We start from the raw sequence: 21,341 nt of genomic DNA, 5'->3' as shown, positions 1-21,341 counted from the left end.
TGGTAAAGGAGAGAGAAATTGGATGTGTGTGAGTGTGTGTGTGTGTGTGTGTGTGTGTGTGTGTGTGTGTTTGTGCTGGTGTTTGAGGCGTACAGATTGCAGGGCTAAAGAAAGGGCAAAACAACACAATACAGTGTCTGCAGTGACAGCCGGCCAAACCATGCGGCCGGGTCGCCGAGACTGGGTTTTTTGTATCCTTAAATGTCCTTAAGCCATGTAAGATTTGTGTGTGTGTGTGTGTGTTTGTGTGAATGTGCGAACTGGTGCATGGAGAAACAAGTGCTGACTCAGGACTGGAAACAGGAGAGAAACATAAAGGCAGAAAGTAAGGGTCCACACGGCCCTCGGAGACGCAGCATCAGGCCACACAGAGCCCTCCTTGTTGTGTATAAACACAACCTGTTGCGGCTCACTCGAGGCCGTGCTATGCAGGGAATGCTGAAAGGATTAGCGCCTAGCCACTTGAGATAATGTGAAAAATGAGACGTAATGTGGTGGAGGGAGGCAACAAAGAGTCAAGGGCGAGACAGCGTCACAACACTGACTCACTCAGCCATTACACTCTAAGAGGATTAGACAACAACTCAGTCATAGCTTATTCTCTGGGCTTATTTTTTGCACAGGCCACCTTTTTAACAATTAGCCTTTGATAACTAATTAAAAAGAACACTATATACTATTAGAAATGTATGTATATTTGATCAATATTATATTACAATATTATTTTTTTAAGATTTTGATTGAATACTGCTTTTTTCTGTCTGATTTTCTGATCATGATGTCTGATGGTGGGTGCTGTGATTGATGCACATATAAATACTGTACTTCAGTAATTAAGTCATCTAACAACACAAAAAAAGTAGTAGAGGTGTTTTTTTTTCCACAAATATTTCTTTTTATTCATTTTTATTTGCTTTGTACATCATACACAAACCTCTTTGGAATAAAAACCAAATCTCATATATGGAAAACAAAATATAGAGATTCAGAATTTATAGAGCCACATTGTAAACATGCAACCAGATGGTTTTTCAGGGGTAGGGGGGAAAAAAGAAATCCATGTTGAACAGGTTCAGAGGAGTTTAGGTGCCATGCTGATGATACATATGGGGGGAAAAAAACATACCAAGGCTGCAAGAAATTGTGTTACTTTATCACTTGTACAAATATCACATGCCCTTAGGTTCAATAACACTTAACCTGATACACCTCTTACTCTAACCTCCACATTCCACGGCAGACACCCAATTCATATTTCAGTGGCATCGTCCAGGCAAAGCAATGGAAATGACCTTTCATGGAGATAAAGGGAGAATCACACAGGGATTGATGAAGTGAGGTAGGATCTGTGGTTATCAGTGAGAGGAGGGCAGCTTCAACCTCCCCCTCGTCTCCCCTCGCTCTGATGGAGGAGACCCAGATGATCACATTAGCCGCAAACAGGCTAACGAAACCCGCCGGGGAGGTTCAACTTGTGTGAACTGCCAGGTTTACACAAGTAGAAATGATATGCTAAATTATCAGGCAGTAGGTTTCTGTAAATGCATGGTCCCATACGCATAAACCAGAAAATTTTCAGCGGCATTAATTTGAAACCTATTTTGGGAGATTTAAAATGATGTGGCTGTTTGCCTGAAAAATAATCCAGTTGTGCTCTCAAGGGATTGACCACTGGTGGGCTGCCTTTCCCCATCTATCATTTTTACCTCACTATAGCTTACACAGTATGAGCAAACTGAATAGGCGTCATGTTGTGGTGATTTATATAAATGTGTCATAAGTGGTCACTTGTGTGTACTGTGAGAGAATTAGCCCTCTTCAGGGGTGTGAATTTGAAATGACAGGATCAGAAGTACTGGCCATACATGGCTCCTTGTCCTCTTCTATCCAGGTACTCTTTACAATATAGCTCAGTGTTCTAGGTTATAAGAGATGAGTCTCTGTACAGATTCAAAGCTGTATCTCTTCATCTCTTTCATTTCCTCTGTCTTTCTGTCCAGTTCAGTGCATTAACAACCCCACAGGGGTGCCTCTCATGTTTGTTCCAACGCCTGCGTTTAAAGAGTAAAAAAAAAAAAAAAAAAAAAAACACACACAAACTAAACTGGGACAGTTCCAAATGAGGTACTCATGGTTCACTTCACACTCACACAACAGTTCTCCAGTTTAGAAGAAAAAAGCTTAGTGGTTTTTCGTTGTAAATTATTCATTTGGGGAGAGTGTTGTGTTATATTCCATGTCAAGGACACTAAATTTGGTGTCCACTGTGCAATGACGAACATACACTTTTATATTTATGTGCCTTGTGGGGGTAGGGGGGTGATTTCAGACCAGTCCCGAATCCAGCTCTGTCAATAACTGGATAGGAGCTCTAAATGGAGAGGGAAGCAATTTCCTCTCCACACACGCACATGCACTGACACTGTAATATTTTGCTGGGGGAAATGGTACCACTCAGCAGCAAGGTGTAGCTATACCCACACGATATTTCCATAGGATCCATAAATACAACATTTCACTTTGACAGGAGACACAAGTAGCAGTATAACATCCAGTCTTTCAGTCCTGCCTCCACTGAAGAAACAGTCCTTTTGGGTTCGGAGAAAGCAAAGGATTAAACGGTTGACTCTTTGGGCCCTTCACGGGCAGCATTCTTACAACCGTAAAGCCACTTGATGACGCGGGCGTTTCTCTCAATGATTGACACACCAGACGGGAGCTGCTCAGTGAGCTCCTCCTGAAATAAACCTTCTCCTGAGTGGCGGGAGAACTCACTGGGTTCAGAGCCTCCGCAGCCTCCCCCGCTCACGCTGCGGAGCGCCAATGATAGAGTGTCAATAGAGCTGGCACCAGACAGGAAGTTCTCCCGACCCAGCCGCTCGATCATGTCGGTGTCGAGTCCACAAAAGTCAAAGAAATGCTCCTGCTCTGATAACGCCACCGAGCAGCGGAGACGCAGGTCGGACTTGGAGCGCCACAGCCCCCCGAACTGCCTTCTGGGTGGCGGTGGTGGTGATGCTCGCCTCCAGGGGTCATTGTCATCATCATGCTTATGTGAAAGGTTGCCATTGGTGCCAGTGCCTTCACTGATACCATTTGTAAATCCATTCTTAGTCTGTTCAAGTTTACAGCTAAATCCAGGGCTGGGCATAGACCCTGGACTACGTTCATGGTCAGTTTTACTGGACCTCCTGCTCCCTGGTCCACCATCTGTGGTGTCTTTCTCATTGGTCCAAGACATACGGGAGTCTCCATCCCGTGATGGAGCTTTCTCTTCTCCGATGACCATTTTCTGGGTTCCCCCCTCACCGCCGCCACTCTTCTCTCTCATGGAGCCCTGGAAGAGGCGGCGGACAAAACTGTAGCCCTTGATCTCCATGTTGTTGTTTTCTCCTACTGCTGCACCACTGGGACTCTTGCACTCTTTCTTTTGCCGGTAGATGACCAGGGAGTCTGGTCGCAGCATGCGTTTCCCTGTGCTCCTCCTGAGTACAGGGGCACTGTGGGGTGCAACAAGTGGGACAATTCCAGGGGTCCTGGGGCTGGGAGGCATTACATTGTTGATGTTGCTCCTATTATTAGCCTGAACATCCAGTGAAGTCCTTCGGTTTTCTTTCCTGGAGTCATCGTTTTCATTCTCATCACGCGAGGTGTAGGAACCGGAGAGTGTGGAGAACGGGGTGTTGGACGACCGGCGTGGGGGGAGGCGAGTGGTTGCGGTGCTGGGCATGACAAGAGGTCGTCGGGGCTGCGGTGGTGGAGTGGCACAAGGCACCAGTACAGGTTCCTGCTTGGAGTTGATGACCTGCTGGCTCTTAACATATTTGGCTTTGTCTGCCTCCAGCCTCTCCACAGCGCTGACTGAGCGGCCATGGCCCCCACCGTCTATCTGCCTACGCAGGTAGTCTGGGCCCTTGTTGAGGAGCCTCAGAGGAGAAGGGGATCCAATCGGGGTAAGTGGCTTCATGGTGCTTCACTCAACTGGGAAAAGACATCAAAACTGCAGCCCCCAAATGGCTGACAGCTTGTATCGTGAAAAGTGTCCCCACAGGAGCTAGCGCTGATCCTGTAAAAATTTCAAAATGAGTGAGAGTGTTTGAAAAAGTCTTTAGCTATGGAAAACTCTGGCAGCGCTCATTCCTGTTCTCACAGCTCTTGAATCTTCCTTGAGTGGTAACAGATAGGTAGCAATTCCAGAGACCACAGAGGCCAAGTTTGTTGTGAAGTTTTCTATAGATAGCTTTTCGTCTCTTTGTTGGGCAACGTTAGAGCCCAGACAAATTGATATCTCTATCCAGTATTTACACAGGCATTTGGATAGGCGGGCAGGGCACAGGGAAATCCTTTTTCCGTCAGCCAAGAGCACTCCCAAATGAGACGCTCCCTGCCCACAGCACAGCAAAAATAGCAGGCAGGGTTCACTTTGAAAGGGTTACTTTTTCTTCCCCCACGTTTTCTTCTCTCTCTCTCTCTCTCTGTCCCCCAACAACACCCTTTTCTGTTGATCTTTTCAATGACGGCTGCACAGGGAAATGAGATAAAATGGCTTCAAATATTTGCTTTGTGCAAACGGTCTGAGGGACGCTGGGTCAAGACTCTTATTGTTTGGCGTCCGTTGTGGTTAAGGTGACCTCGGGGTGGCCGGCACCAGGGTACTTGTTTCGCTGATGGACAGATGGAAGGTTGCAGATCTTGTCCTTGCCTCCACTTCACCTGCACCAAGGACCTTTGGGAGAGGGGGAGAGATAAAGAGAGAGAGAAAGAATGGTTTTAGTTGGAATGGAAATTCTCCAGGGTAGGCAGCAGAGTCCAGATGGCAGAAAGGACATTAGTCCCTTAAGCTACGCTCAGATGATGCTTATTTAAAGCTGGAGGGAGTCCCATGTCTGGAGCTGGGCAGAGAGCAACACTCACATTGCACACAGCTGAATTTTATGAGAATTTACAAACCGCCACTTTGTCTACATTGAATATAATTTGTACACTAGATTTTGGCATGTAGCTGACACTGTTATCCATAGCAAGACACAATGACACTTTTTTTTTCTTTTTTTTCGCTGAAAACTACAAGGGCAGCCTGCTTGAAAATGTGTCTCCTGCACTTCTACTGAACCCTAAAATCTTGAAAAAAACATAACATATATGAATTCCCCTCTGTGCCTGCAGGACATTTACTGTGCATGCACCGCTGTGATAGAAATGTTGCACCCACACCACATTGCATATTATGGTGTAAGGCTTAAAAGGTTTACACGAATTGCAGATGCATTTGAATTCAACAGCTGCACTAAATACTAGATTGAAGCTGTTAATGTTTATACAGCCATAAGACCAGCTTAAGTAAACCAAGCTTCTCAAGTGACAGATCCTTTGTAGACACAGTTAAACAGCCTTGCTCTTAAAATTAACAGTCCCCAACAAAAGTTAAATGACACATAAAACCAAAAGGAGTCCATGACGCTGTGTAACAGATAGCCGACATTTCTCACTGATACTGCGCTCGGTAGAGAGAGAGAGGTTTCATATTTTTAGGTTGTCACAACGCTGCATGGGATTTGTGAAGGAAGAAGGACAGAAGTGGAAGGAGAGGACGACGCACGTGCTTATAACGGGATTGGTTGTACCAAAAGAGGTGCAGGCACAGTATTTATAGCTGGGAAGCATCCAAACACAGTTATCATGTGTCTATGTGTGTATGTGTGCATGTGTGTGTGTGTGTGTGTGCATTTGGGCATGTGTGTATTTGTGTCTCTGCTCCAGTTTGCTTGTAAGTTAGTTTGTGCCTGTGCCCTTGTGTGTGTGGGTGCATGTGTGTGTCAGCACAAGGCAATAAGAGCCTTCCCTGTAAATGAAAGTGGGTTGCACACTGGAAAAAAAAAAAAAAAAAAAAAAAAAAACAACTCCAACTCAACTAGTAAATTTAGTCTCGTATTCAGTCTTAAAATCTTTTTTTCCCCCCATGAAACAAGTGATGAAAAATCTGTGTGTGCTGAGATAATCCCACCTATTTTTATTTGTTTCACCATTTTTTCAGGGAACAAATATGTTGAAACAGCGCAGAATAAGGCAGATCAACCCAGTAGTATCATGAAAATTACACTTGATTCAGGAAGATTCTTGAAACTGAGATTGTCTCATCCCACTGGCAGATTTTTTTTCACTTGTTTCAAGACCAAGAATATTTTAAAACTTATATATAAGAGTAAATTAATTGGATGGAGACATTCTGCAGTGATCTACACACAGTTGGTCTCAGTCCTTTTGCAGATTCCTTATTCTGCTCCTTTTTATGTGCACAAAAGAGGTCGTGAAAGGCTGCCATGGGTAAACACAGAACACAGCTTTGAAACATAAAGCTGTTATAAATACTTGAGGGCACAGGTCGTGCCTGTTTTTCATCCACTTCCCTTCAAACTGTATTAAGACCACCGGTCTCTCAGTCAGGAGAGAAACATGCTCCTTTTGCTGGCAAGTGCTATATTGTTGTTCTGACGGTTCCCTCAGGGTCACTTAAAACGTATCAAATGCTATTTTAGCCTTTCCTCATTTGATGGAAAACAATGAGCGACCCTCTTTGGTAGGAAAAGGATCTATGGCTCGTCCTTTACGATGAACCGGCTGACACCAATCAACAGTGGCATCTACAAGCAAACACTTTCTCATCCAACTTAACATTTTCATTTTTTTTTTTTTTTTTTTTTTTTAATTTTTGAGCATTCTCAATTTTGACATCGTAAAGGGAGCACTGTAAAAAGTCAAAATCTTACCAAGATGATTTGTCTTATTTCAAGTAAAAATGTCTTATTTCTAGTCAAAATATTTCATTACACTTAAAATAAGACATGATCAGCTCAGAAATTACTTGTCTTTAGACAATTTTCACTTGTTTCAAGTGAAAATCTACTTGAAACAAGTGAAAATTAGCTTGAAAAAGAAACAAATTTTGCTAATGGAACAAGCAAATTTTTACTTGTGACACAAGTGAACAAGTAAAAATTTGCTTGTTCCATTGGCAAAATTGTCTAAAGACAAGTTATTTCTGAGCTGATCATGTCTTATTTTAAGTGTAATGAGATATTTTGACTAGAAATAAGACATTTTTACTTGAAATAAGACAAATAATCTTGGTAAGATTTTGACTTTTTGCAGTGAGAGTGACAGGATGATCTGGTCATGAGCCACATTTGAAACTTGACAACATTAGTACTTTACACAAGCTTCATGCAATGCCTAAGTCAGACCTGAGCAGTCTGCATCAATCGGCTGAATGAAAAACTGCTGGATTAAGGATCCTAACGGAAGCAAACACAATCAAGACACTCCCTACTGTGCTCTCTACCTCTGAACCGAAACATATCTGTGTGAAATTGAATCACAAGCACTGGCACGCTTCCCATCTATCTATTTGCATGCAAATTATGATGTATCAGAGTAGAAGAGATGAAATGTTGTGCTGTGCAGTTAAGAACAATGGAATCGCTAATAGCATCATTAAGTCTCTAGGACGGCAATTTAAAACAATCAAAAGTAGCTTTGTGTTTTCTATCTGTAATATTTGTTCAGTGCAGTATGAAATAGCACATGTGCTGATGCTCCCATGTATAAGACGCCCATCTTGGATATATGTCCAGCAGTTGGTACGCTAATTGTTTTTGTTTTCATCTTCTAAATAAGCCCAAAATGCAAAAACAATATCAGTTTGCCCAATACTAATCACTTCTTGAAATCCATTTTTCTGGTGAGTTGAGGAAGACTATTTATTCTACTCAGCCCAGTTGATGAAATCACACATTTGCACTTTTTTCCACATTTTCTGCAACATTTTGGAAAGATTGCTTGAGATGCATCTCATGTAAACTGAGTTAATGTCACTTGAGAAGGTTACGTATTTTGCATGCCTGTCCAGGTCTTAACAGCCACACCTCTCTCACACAATGCCTTCAAATAGCCTACTCCAATAAATTCACTGAGGAGAGGGGGGGGGGGGGGGGGGGGGGGGGGGGGGGGGGGGGGGGACGGGGGGACGGCACAGGCCTACTTGCTACGTTTTCCAGATGTCAGAGCACTAAGTTCTGGGAAAGGCAGCCATTGTTTAGGTAGGGCTCCGGGAAAAATGTCTCACAACAGGTGTGGAGGAGGAAAAAAGGGCTTGGAATTGGCCAAAAAAAGACAAGAAAAATGGGCAGAAAAATGAAGCGGAACTGAGGATGGGGGTTATGGTGTCTGGCTGGGTTTTTGGGTAACCTGCGCACTATTTATTAGACGCGACTCTTCCGGAGCAATCTGTTCCCCATCTGAGTTAAAAGTTCAAAGTGGCAGGTTAATGGTTATTGAAGCATTAAGATTAGCACCATGCCTAAACAAGAGTTTCTTAATATGTGCTTTCCATTGAGGGATGGAAAGGAGTGGGTGCAGGAGGATAAAAGGGTGGCTTTTACCTTATATTCATATGAAGCATGGGGAAATGTCAGCGGAGACAGGCATTATTAATCCCCACTGACCAGATATAATCACGACCTTGAAACCCCTAACAATATAGCAATAAATCCTGCTAGCACTCCGCTCGTGGAAGACATCTGGCTGTCCTTTGCTCTTCTCTTTCCTTTTTCCTGCGTCCTGCTCGTAACGTCCGCGTGTGCTCATCGAATCTGACATTAGGGGTTCGAAGGGAAGGAGACAGGCTCCACTTTCAGAGGTTATCTTTTGCTCCGAGCGCTATCTTGGACATCGCAAGGATGAATGTGAGTCACAATGCGAGCCGTCGGTGGTTTGGGACACTATTTAACGGGAAACTGAGCTAAATATAGGCGGCCGGTGGTCTGGAGAGAAGTGGCTGCAGGATTCTTCTCGACACAGATGAGGATCAAACCGATAAAACAGAGAAAGCTCGAACATCAGGGAGTTTCTGTGAGTCATACGTCCACAATGAAAAGGGTCAAGTCTGACAAGCTTTCGTGTCCCTCTCGTGCCAGCACACACACACACACACACACACACACACACACACACACACAGTGGGCGAGCCTGTGACTCAACCTGGATTTGCACGAGAACAATAGCCACCATTAGGTCCATTGACCATAATGAGTCAAATTAGTACCCAGCACCTTCTGCTGTGATCCTCGGGCTTTTGAAAAGCATGAGGCGGCTGCAGAAGCTCTCTCCTGTTACACGGCCTCCTTCGTCTCTCACAGTGGGTAGTTATTAACCTCTAAACCCCTTTCCATCCTCTCTCATCTTCTCTCTGTCCTCCTTTCCCCTCCCTCCTTTCTACCTCACCCTGTCTCTTTCATTGCCTGCCCTCTCCCACCCTCCTTCTCTCCCTTCATCTCTCTTCATCTGTTGTATTTGCTGTGGGCCTCCTCACCCTCCATCTTTCCCTCCCTCTCTCTCCCTTTATGCATCCTGTGTATCTCTGCCCCCTCTCTCTCTCTCTCTCTCTCTCTCTCTCTCTCTCTACCTTTATCCCCCCCACATCTGCCTGCGCTCTTCAAAAGCTTGTCTGGTCTGTGACAAAAACACATCGGTGCTTCAGCAGACATTGCAACACTGAGTACTATATATTGCAGATTGATATAAACACAATGATGATCCAACATGTGACCAGTTCATGAAAGCTGTGATATTTTTCTAAGCAGTGAGTTTCCTTTCCTTTCTTTAGAAAAGCCCTCACAACAGGAAGTGATGTGTTTTACATTACTGGCAGCGGAAACAGCAAATCCAGGTTGAGTCACATGCTTATCAACTGTGTGTGTGTGTGTGTGTGTGTGTGTGTGTGTGTGTGTATTAGCATGAATGGGAAAAGCAAATCTGTCAAACTTAACCCTTGACTGGAATAAATACCGTTGTTTCGTCCCTAGACTCCGCCTGGGGAATTACCAGAAGGAAGCAACGTTAAGGATTCAGACTCAGAGTACTGACATGTACAAGATACTGAGGTTTTAATGTGCATCAAAATTATCCAGAGAAGGGAATAAATCAAACTCTCAAGCCGCTTCAGTGTCCGCTGTCTGGACAGAGAGAGAAAAAGACGAGGGGGAGGAAGACAAAACACATCCAACACACAGCGAGTGCACAGCGACCTGGCCCGTCACAAGCGCTGATAACCACCATGGCTGAGCTGACAAAGAGAAGAGCAGCAGCTTCAAAAACTCAAACCTCATCAGCACACACACACACACACACACACACACAAAAAGAAAGATATTGCAGTGCAGGTTGTGTATGCTGTTTGAGTGGAAGTAATCACCGGAAAATGCAGTGGAAAAACATCACAGTCATAACTGCTTATCACCAAGGATTGCACCAAAATAAATAGAAAAGAGAAAATATAGGATTGCTCTAGCATGTGTTGAAAGGTAACTACACACCCGGAGGCTTTGAAAATGATGTGCTTTTTAACTGTGTGCCCCCTTTCTCCCTGACCCATCCTCCATCTCTCTTCCTCAATAACCCGACTGCCTGGCCTCCAGTCTGTGAAGCGGATGGCCCAGCCTGCATGGAGGCTTAACAAGGCGCCCCCATGAAGCCAAAGAGGAACCAGATGTCTTCTGTCATGCCATATCAAGGTGCTCGGACATCCCTGTCGGAGAGACCCGTCATCAAAAGCGACCCTGCGTTTCACTTTTCCGTTTAATCAACACGATTATTTGAGCTACTTGCTTTTCATTCCCTGAGAAGATAAAGAAGGTCACGGCTACGTTTTGTTATTGATTATAAGGCCACGCACACATGCTTGACTCCATACCGAATGGGGGAAGCATGGAGTTCTGCTTATTTTTCTGATGTGAAAACAGTGCCCCAGAAAGAAGCTAAACAAAAAAAAAAAAAAAGAAAAAAGAAAGTCCAGGAAGAGCTTGTTTGCTTCAAGAACCCACAGAAGAGCAGTTTGATCTAAGCTTGCGAGGCGTATCCGAAGAAAAGCCAGCTGGCCTGGTATCGAAAGGTTAGAGGAAGTTCCGCCGTGAAATATGTGTTCAGAGGGGTAAACACAAGATAAGAGGTTAATAAACTCACGGGGACCACCTTTGTGGCTGTTGAATGAATTCATCACGCTTACCTGTTAAATCAATCTTTGGACAGATGAGAGACATCTGCTGCCGACGAGGACCCAACTGCCGACCTTTCTCGGTTTCTTTATACTAACATCTGGCATCCCTATTAAGGATGACACGGACTAACGATCGTCACTGTTGGACTCGTGGCGTCTAAATGTTCAAACTTTAACCGCAGCTCATTTAGATGTCTTTATATCACCTCCAAAGCATCTGTACGCCCATCAATTCCCCACAGTCAACGTGTGAAAATAAAGCCTGTGGCCACTATTGGGTCGGGATTAATGACTTCATCCAGTTCGGTCATTAACCAACACCACAGAAACAGACCTCAAGCAAGTCTGGTACAGGGCTGGGAGGAGAAAAGTGGGCGTCTTCTTGAGTTTTCTCCAGAGACAGATCGTCACTTTGCATTGTTAATGGGCCAAAACAAAAGTCCTGCCTTGGGTCTGCAGATAAGGCTTGAAGACCTGACTGCCCTGCCTCATTAGTCAGGGAGGGGAAAACACAAACAACAACATTGTGACAATAAAATATAAAAGAAACCAGAGCCAGAGGACAACCGGGCCACCGTCCCCGTAAAGACAAAGCCAGGCGACAGCAATTGTAAATCCAGTCACTATTGTGGAGCCTTGGGTGCCATTAGCCATTTGATCTACAGTTTGAGGCTACCGAGGGTTTTCTCCACATTCATGAAGGGGCAGCAGAAGGCCACATGGAATGACTTAAGGGACCCCCAACCTGAATAGACCTCCTCCCAAACCATAAAATAGACGCGATGGGCTCTTAACTCACTGTTGGTGCTCTTTTGTCATTCAAAGCTAATCACTGTAGTACAGCTGAGCTCTGGAGCCCTGTCCCAGTGAAGCAGGGCCTGCACAGACATCAAGATGACAGCGATAAGATACGCTCAGGAACACGTCTGCTGTAAGTGCAAGTACGTGTCAATATTAGCTAATGAAGGTCAAGAGTGAAAGCTCGCTGTAAAAGGTGGCGAGCATATTCTGGTCACAATAATCAAAAACCTTTACTTTAGACCGCGGTTGTGTCTCACCCGGCTGGATCCCCGTAAGTCGAGCTAATAATTAAAACACCAATCATCATAACTAGATTCTCGAACACGTGACAGTCAGCCAAAAACGGCCATTGTAAGCCTGCTGCTTCTCAGGAATATGACGCCCATGCAATGCTAACACAGATAACGCCTGTTGAGATAAGATATTCGCCATTATTTTTGCTTTTATCCACAGACTACACACAAGCTCCCCTTTCTTCACCAACTCTGAGCCCGAGAAGAGTGCTGTTAAAGCTGATAACTACAGAGCGTTGACCTATATAAGTTTATGACTCACCATTTACTTTTTGTGCTACACATTTTAAAACGCTTTAACGAGCGACGAACACAAGCTTCGCCTACCGCCTCCGTGTTACAGACCCTGTAAAACACAACACTGCTCTCTTCAGTGGGCTTGAAGTTCTACTTTTATGAAAATTACACTTCAAATGAGCCATCGAGCCTGTTCTGAACAAACTCTGCCTTCACTGAAGTCAGCTGAAGGACAATCTCTGAACTCCCTTCACCTCCCTGCTGTCCCAAAATCTAACCCCATCCAATGAAATTACTCTGATGGGTGATTTTATATAGTATATCCTCGTCCAGAGATGCAAACTGTAAATCTCTGGACTCCATCATTTTGCTTTTGCATCCAATCTTTAAATATTGTTGAGAAGGACAACTTTATCACTGACATATGAATTCAAATTTCCACTTTGATTTTTACATGCGTAGCTTCAAAGTGCATCACCCTGAACTTTGACGGACTTCAGCACCAGGTGCATTGTGTCTGCTGAAAAAATCCACACTGTAACAGAGAGACACCTGAGCCAGCCGACTCCTGTATGTCCGCCCAGGCTGGAATGTTAAGCCTGAGCTGCGATACCTCACTGTCGACAAGTGACCTAATGAAGGGTGAGCTAATGCACTTGCAAGTAGATGACATATAGAATAAAAAGATCCTCTTTATAAGAACCTGTACAGAAACTGTACTGTCGAAGCTTCACACTCCGTCCGGCTGGCAAGCATGCAGGGAATGCAGCTACAGATCCAGCAGGAGAGTCTACTGGTGGGAGATGAGACAAGTTTTTATGAGTGTGTGTGTGTGTGTGAGTGTGTGTGTGTGTGTGTGTGTGTGCAGCGGCTGGGAATAGACTGTGTCTGGAGATTATTTTGATGATATTTTGGGATGTGTGTCTGTTTTGAGGACTGTGTGAATGTCAGCGCATGTGTGTTTCAAAGAGAGAGACAGACAAAAATGTTGTACTGTCAGTTTTTGTTGCCCTACCAAATATCCCAGATCTGCCGAGCATTGTTTTGTAAATTATGACCACTGCTGCAGCTCGCTCCACATGCCAGCCTGGCTTATGTGACCAGCAATACAAACCGCAACAAACTACTGTGCGTGCAACTGCAGCCCTGGACTGGGAATGCGCTGCACAGCTCAGGGTAGCACAGATCCCCCCAGATATCCAATTCTGGAGTTGTTTATGCACTGCTGTACACAGGCATAAATCTGGGCACATCCCTCGATCTCCCAGAGTCTTAAATTATGAAGGCCTGTTCTCACACTGTGAACCCTCATTAAGCTCTCAGCTGGTGTGAACGCTCCAAAAGAGAGCTCTGTCTGGCGAGCCGCCAGATGTTTTATTTCACCAAGTCGGCACATTTTTCACTCCGCGATGCGTACGTCTGCTTTGACAAAGTGATAAAAGACAGTTCAGTGGATAGTGGCTGTTAGTTTTACAAAGAGCAGATAAAAAGTTCAAACATGGACACCGTCCCAAAGTCAGGCTATCTTACTTTGCACCTGTATACCTGCATTTAGCTCACTGATACAGCCTTTGGAAGCATGGCAATAATGGAAAATGGGAGTAGATATTTTTTTTAAAAGGGAAATCGGGTTATGCTATTGCTTAAGCATGTTTTCTATATTGAGAAACATTATAATAAGACAGAGGAAAGGAGATTTTAGCAGGGTTCAATCCACAGCCAGCAGGGCACATAAGGAAGCATATTCAACACACAACTGCCAGAAAGAATAAAAAAAAAATGGCAAAGGTGAGCAACATGTGCGTAGTCCCAACCTCTTCTCACACTATCAGCAAGCCAAGGTGCCAAAAGACATTCACACAACATTTGCTGAACTGTCCTAACCTCATGCTGACGACGTTACATCACCCATGTGTTGTAGGAGCAGTAAAACGTTTGCACCAACTCACGAGGTCTTGGGGCAGGGTTGTTTGGGGGTTGGTTAGAGCTTTAAGCTGCTCCAGCTGTGCTGTGTCCCCAAACACTGGGTCATCTGTGACCGTGTCACCAGGCTCCATCCCACCCCCCCCTTCCTACTGTGTCAGGACACACTCACCACCACTTTCACAGTGCCACCATCGATTTGCTATCAGTGCAGCTGAACTGCCCTGGAATGGTGCCCTGAATTTGGCCAGGTCCATACTGTGTGATTCATTTGTTGAAACAAAATGTTCCACTGATGGCTGTTCTAGCAAAAACTTTTTAAAAACTGAGCCATTTTGCATGCTGGATGACCAGATGAAGGATGCATTGCCAAAACTAGTTCGCTGTGGCACAGATCATTAGTTTTATGAGTGTTTTGTTCTTGTTTTTTTTTTTTTTTTTTTGCTGACTGCTGTTATAGTTTTAACAGTGCAGCTATCACAAGCATGGTGAAAATGTCAGCTAATGTGACCTGAGAATGACGCGCAACAGAATCCGCAGCACCAACACTTTCCTCGACAAAGCCTCAAACAAGCCAAATTTTTCCTGAAACTTTTGACTGTAAAAACAGAAGCAACCGCGGGGAAAACGAGCCTTAAAACCTCCGCAGCACAAACCCGGAACGTGCTCTTCTGTTTTTACTTACTGCCATCTACGCTTAGCTGTTAACCTCCACTGAACCTGCCAGCTGTCTTCTCTCATTACCGAATGACCGACCTGCTTCCCCACAAACAGGCCCCGAGAGCCGCAGAAATAGAGCCCACCATCTCTCTCCTCTTCCTCTGCGCTCTCTCCCTTGTCAGAATCACCCAGACTCCGGGGGAGTCAGGACAAGGTTCTGTGGATGTCGGAGGCTGCATCGATGGTCTCCTACCGCGTCGAAGGGAATGTCCAGGGTTGTGTCATCTTGCTCATGGTTGAGCGGACATTGTGCGGCACGTTTGAGCGTGATTGGATGTGGCAGAGCTACAGAGGCACCCAGTCGGACTGTGAACAATTACAGGGATGTGAGAGCGACAGGGAGAAAGGCTGCTCTCACAGCTGTCATCCACACACTGGGGACTGGCAGGAGATGGAGAGATGTCAGATCATGTTGCATGATTTAGCTGCCCACAATAAATTATGGATTGAGTTATGAGCCCATGGAGATGAGTGTGATGTAATGGCGGAGGGATGACTTGAAGGCTCAGAAAATGACAAGCTTGATCATGATGGTGCTATCTTTTGTGGGTGAAAAGTTAAAGACATGAGCATTTGGTAAAAAAAAATTGGACTTGGTGAGCCTAGTATCAAGCCAGTTCTGATTCAAAGACATTTCACAACAATATGGCAACATAAATCTTCCAAGAGAGATGAACCAGCAAATATTAGGTTTCATTCCAACATGCTGTGTAATCAGAAATTGATACCTGCAATTCATTGCTCAATAAATGTAATTCTACCCAAGATGTTTTAGCATTTGGTATGCAAAAGAATACTACTAACACTTAGATCATTCTCCATAATCCCACTGAGCATTAGATGTCTTTGAAAGGTTTATTGGCCATGTTCAGCCCAGTTATTATTCCATATTTAAGTAATGCATTGGCAGGTGTTAATATCAAGCATGTTCACCAGAGAAGTTCATATGTATATGGTAATGCTTTATGCTTTTTGTCTTTTATCCCAGAATACAAAGACAAAGAGGTCAATTAACCTTTCACTTTGAAACCCTTTCCATTTGAGTTTTAGCTTTAACCTTTATAGCCATTTATATCTATATAAATATTTACTCATAGTAAAACTGTTCGATGGGAATATGTTTTACTTTGCATGTCAGTAATCCTGTGGAAAAGAAGGTACTGCTGTTTCACAAGGTAGATATCTTGTTTTTGACCAAAACTCCTGTGGGATGTAACTGTGAAAACGATGAGTATCTTGACAAGCTCTTCCTCTTTTTCAAGCCGTGCTTCCTGAAAGCAGTTGGCGCGGAAGTTCCCAGAGACCGTAGGCACAATGGCCCAAACCAGGCGACAGGAACAATAAAGTCAAATTATAAGCCCAGGTCCTGACAGTTTGTGTGAGTAGCACGGTGTTTGAAGTTTCACACTCTTGTGCATGTCAAAAGTCTGAAACCAGCTGCTGCTCTGTCTAACACACTCACACACACACACACACGGACGCACATCACAGTGCCAGGGGGGAGATGATGTCACTAACAGAACCTGCTTTCCCCTCTAATTAGAAACTTGAGTTTTCCACCATAACTTGGGGGTCTTTACATGCAACCGTGCAACAAAACAAATATTAACCATAACAAGTGTTTGGCATCCCTCTCAAGAAAATAGTGTTTTCAAGACTGAGCTATGTAGGGGAGCTTGACTGTGACTTGCGGTATGGCTGAACTTTAAGTGATAAGAAACACATGAGTGGCCCACTGTGAACTGAAACCATGCAACGTCCTGTGGCTTCCGCTTGGTCTCCGCAAACAACACTGATGTGGCTTAAAGCAATCAGATTATACACTTGTGGAGCCTCGAAAAAACACTGCATAGAAGAAATGAAAGAGAAAAGTAAAGAATGAAAGACTAAGGGAAACAAGGGTGGACTAATGCTTCCCATAAGATACTCAAGCCTTTGATTTATGCCAGATCATGCAAAGGTCAGTGATATAGCAACTTCCTAGTTTTTGTTTAGATGGCTATCATGTGGTGAATGAGCGTGCACTTTGCATGAATCGGCTTGAACGTGTGTGTGTGTGTGGACGCACCACCAAATGATTTCTGATGGTCACACAGGGCAACATGACTTTTTGTCTGCAACTCCTTCATCCGTGACCGCAGCCATCACTTCCTCCATCACTGCTGGTGATATAATCACTCTTAAGTGGGAAGGCAAGGCCTAAATTACATTTCATTTAGTCATATTAATGATGTCAGGGTTCCTGTCAACACCCCAGACAGGGGCTGCGGCGGGCTGCTTTGTGCTGGTGCCCCTGGGCTCTCTGCTCTGTGACGGCAGGAAGTATTCTTGTCTGCTCCACTGGGATCAGAATCAAACACAGATGCAGCCTTATTACAGCTGGAAAAATTAGCACACCGCCACATGAAGCAGCCGGCGGAAAGAGGGACTGAAAATGTTTACGACTGCTCCACACTGTAATTTCGCAGGCAGGTATACGGTCGGGAGAGACACAGTTTCCTGTCATGAGCGTCGGTACTATGAGGGATTGATGACACCTGAAGGTGTTTCTGATCCATGCAACGCAGTGACTCATTTCAGCACACAGGCATGTGGCTTACAACAAAAACAACCCCAATCAAGGAGTGGTAGCTGGCAGACACACCTAAACCATCTATCAATTCAAAATACATCAGGTATAACCTCTGCTCATTTCAAAAGGATTACTGCGGATTATATAAATTTTTATGTGAACAGGCATATTTAATCATATTTTACCACTTTGCACTGAAGGATCAGCTCCCCCTCTGAAAATCAAGGGTAAGTTATTCTTTACCAATACACAATATGGCACAGTCTGCCTCTCACATGTGCTTCAGGTGTAAACTAAATGATTACATCCATAAGGTATTCAAAAAGCATGAAATTAAAGTAACACAACCCTTCAAAACACACGTGCCATGTCACCTATGGATGTCAGAGTGTTTGGAAGACATGTGTGGTCTGTTTCCCTGGCTGTTTAGACTGGCCCAAAGTTGTTTATGCTGCTGACCCCACACTGATCAAACCAACTGAGGACCCACGGGCCTCAGCTGTATCCGTGGATGGGTGGGGGAGGGGAGACCTCGAGGGCACATTATCGTCTTGAAAGGTCCACAGTCCGTGGTGTTTTTTAAATTTTAGAATAGGTGGATTGCATCATGACTGTCTGAGGAACCACCAGGTTAAGCTTTTTATTCTTTGGTAACCTCTCATTTAATGCTGTTATGTTTTACAGCTAGGCCAACTTTCTATTGGGGCACCTCAGGACCCCACAATTCACTATGACATGGATTTGCTGCAAATTAAATTCCTGATTGATTGATTTTTTGGATCATGGCTGGGGCTGTGTGACTACTCTCCTCCATGTTAATAATTGCCACAGGAAAATGTTTCGCTGAATTCAAAATGCCAAAACCTAACTCTTTTCTGTGATTAGATGGCCCCGAGCCAGTGCAGTGTTTGGCCCATTCCACTGATTTAATCCAGATGTAAATATTTACTGTAATGCAGAGTTAAGATGGGTTAACCCTGTTGCCCCAGGTCAGCTGTATGCCTTCCAATCAGAGCCAGAGCTGGTCAATCACAAATCTCTCTCTCTCTCTCTCTCTCTCTCTCTCTCTCTCTCTCTCTCTCTCTCTCTCTCTCTCTCTCTCTCTCTGTGTGTGTGTGTGTGTGTGTGTGTGTGTGTGTGTGTGTAACTTTAGTAAAGTCACGCAGCTAATAGATTAAGCACTGGACCACTTTAAGGAGTGAGTGAAAGCAGGGGCCCTATGAATTATTGCACTTGTCAACTTCTCAAACTTGTGGGTCGATTAACGCTCGGCACCCTCAGCAATGCCACCGGCCCTTCTAAGATTATGCCATCTGCAGCGTTCCCTGTGGATTATCTTAATATTCCGTTTGAAATGTCAACACAGACGTTTCTGCGAAGAATTTGCCATATACAGTAGCATCTGCTACAAGATCCCAAGCATGACTCTGAAGAAGAGGAGCTAAAGTAATAAACTATAAGAGGATAGTGTGGACTACCACGGAAACTAAGTTCCTATAGGAATATAATTTATCCAACTTCCATATGGAGTCATTAAAGTGTCAGGTTAGGCTATCTAATGTTATGTGAATATTATTGTGATATCAGATATCAGTTAGATTAAAAAATACCATAAAGTACAACAGGTAACAATAAAGTCAGAAATGAACCTTACAGACATTGCGAAAGTCCGATTAGAAAATATTAACTTTAACTGAGGTATCGATCCTTTTAAATATAGGCTACTGTTGGCTGTTTTTTCAATAAATAGTTACAGATGAAGTCTACTCAGTCATACGAGTCAAATGTGCCCCAGTTTATTTGCGATTAGCCCGAACTCTAATCTTTGACCTGCGTAAAACTTCAACTTCCAAAACCGGGTCGACTGAAAATGACAGTAATGCTCACCTTATCGTGCAAGCGAAAGCGATCTTGGTTCAATCTCCAGTCTTTGAAATCCTTTAGAGGTGTGCGGATCCTCTGTGTGACAGCCTGGGCTCCAGTGCGCAGTGCTGGTGCGGCGCTGATGTGCGCTGTGCGCGGACTGCCGGCTCACTGAGGCGCGGCCGCCCCGCTGCAGCCGGATAAGGGAGTCCCGACCTCCCCGCCGCAGGGGGGCTGGGCAGGTACGGAGCTGTGTAAACTGACTCCTGTGGAGCCTGGGGAGGAAGGGGTGGGGGCTTGGGGGTCGACACTGCAAAGAAAACCCAATCTAATAAGCCTCGAGTATCGTATCAGGTATTAAGATTTTTTAAAAACACATTTCAAAGAAAAATCAGCCACCGTGACGTAATTCTTTCAATTTCAATCGCATATTTTCCCTAAGATTTTTTAGAAAGATTTCTTAAATAAGCCAAAAGAACAACTTGCATTTAAATGACACTTAATTCAAGAAAATTCACAAGTTCACATCATTTCACTTTACTGGCTTATTAGTTCCATTTATTTATGAAAAACAATGTTTTAAGATTCATTAATCAGATTTATTAAACAATCCTCTATTCCACTCATTCCAATTAACTGAAACATTTCTAATGATCCCACATCACTAGCACATTATTTTTCTTGATCTGCGAAAAATAACATTTGGAGATTAAGTGCTTAAATTAAATAGCTTTTGTCGCTTTGTGATCAGAGCACCAAACCATTGATTCATTGATTGATTAATTGACTGACTGCTGTACTCAGTATTGTTTTCATGTTGTTGATTAATGGCTCTTAAACAGTGCTCTTGACACATAATCTGAGCAGGCTATGTGAGCTGTAATAGCCAAACAATTACCACACATCTCATATGGTCTGATCAGCCTCACATGTTCGTCTTTACATTTGACAAGCAGATTGTAACAGCAGCAGGAAATGTGCTGTAAATCCTTAATCCATATCATGCATGCAACTGAGTCTGCACGACTCCTGGCTCCTAGTTTTCGAGGCTATCAAGTACAACACTGCATCTACACAACTCTTATGAAACACTTTTGCTCATCATCCTCTGCTTCATCCAACTCATTTTTTTTTTTTTTTTTTTTTTTTTACTTTTGTCTACAGTGAGTGGAAATGATTTGTTGTGGGTGTTGGTTGAATAACAAAGCAGCGTCATCGTGCTCTTGTTATAAATGGACTTAATTGTCAGGGATGTCAGCATTGAAATGCAAAGAATAAAGTGCATCACAGCCAATGTGCAGCAGTCATGTTTGTTCTTTCTCTCCTCATGTGATCGCCTCCTCTCCTTCTGTGTTTTCTCTGCACGCCCTCCTCTCCTTCTCTCTTTACCCCCTCTGTCATAAAATACTGCTCAATATGCCCGGCTCAGAGAGGTCTAGAGACGAGTGGAGCGAGAGAGAGAGGGAGAGAGAGAGAGAGAGAGATAAAGGATTGATCCACACATTTCACACACACCTGTTTCTCATTCCTTAGCTCATCACTCTTGACAGGGCAGACAGGCGAATGAAGAAGCGCAGCACACACTGAGCCACTGAAAATATTTTACCAAGAATATAAACACATTCTGAGACAGCGACATGCGAAGGCTCACACCATACGCGCCCTCCACTCCTCCAACATCTTACTGTTGAGGAGCTCTTGAGCAAGACTCTTGAGCTACTCCAGTGAAGTGAAAATGTTGTTTTTTATGGGATGTTTCATGCTCAGTAAACCATCTCTGGGTAAATGCAGGTTACAGTAAAAACATATCTATATGCTCTTGTATTATAGAGGAATGCAATTCCTCAGAATAGTAGCTCTTGTTCTCTTACATCTGAGGCTG

The 21,341-nt window shown here is 44.0% G+C and overlaps 1 protein-coding gene across 1 annotated transcript; it reads right to left on the bottom strand.

Moving 5' to 3' along the window:
• Nucleotides 1-920: 920 nt before the first annotated feature.
• Nucleotides 921-19,614, bottom strand: fam110d (family with sequence similarity 110 member D). The gene is made up of 2 exons (XM_030073498.1): nucleotides 19,484-19,614; nucleotides 921-4,726 (listed from the first exon to the last, which is right to left on the bottom strand). Exon 2 carries the CDS (start codon nucleotides 3,965-3,967, stop codon nucleotides 2,615-2,617), a length of 1,353 nt encoding a protein of 450 aa, XP_029929358.1. The 5' UTR covers nucleotides 3,968-4,726; nucleotides 19,484-19,614; the 3' UTR covers nucleotides 921-2,614.
• Nucleotides 19,615-21,341: the final 1,727 nt, after the last annotated feature.

The sequence above is a fragment of the Myripristis murdjan genome, chromosome 16 (assembly GCF_902150065.1).
Source record: "Myripristis murdjan chromosome 16, fMyrMur1.1, whole genome shotgun sequence".
NCBI lineage: Eukaryota > Metazoa > Chordata > Actinopteri > Holocentriformes > Holocentridae > Myripristis > Myripristis murdjan.
The sequence above is the reverse complement of the archived record's forward strand: the minus strand, read 5'-3'. Positions and strand labels throughout refer to the sequence as shown.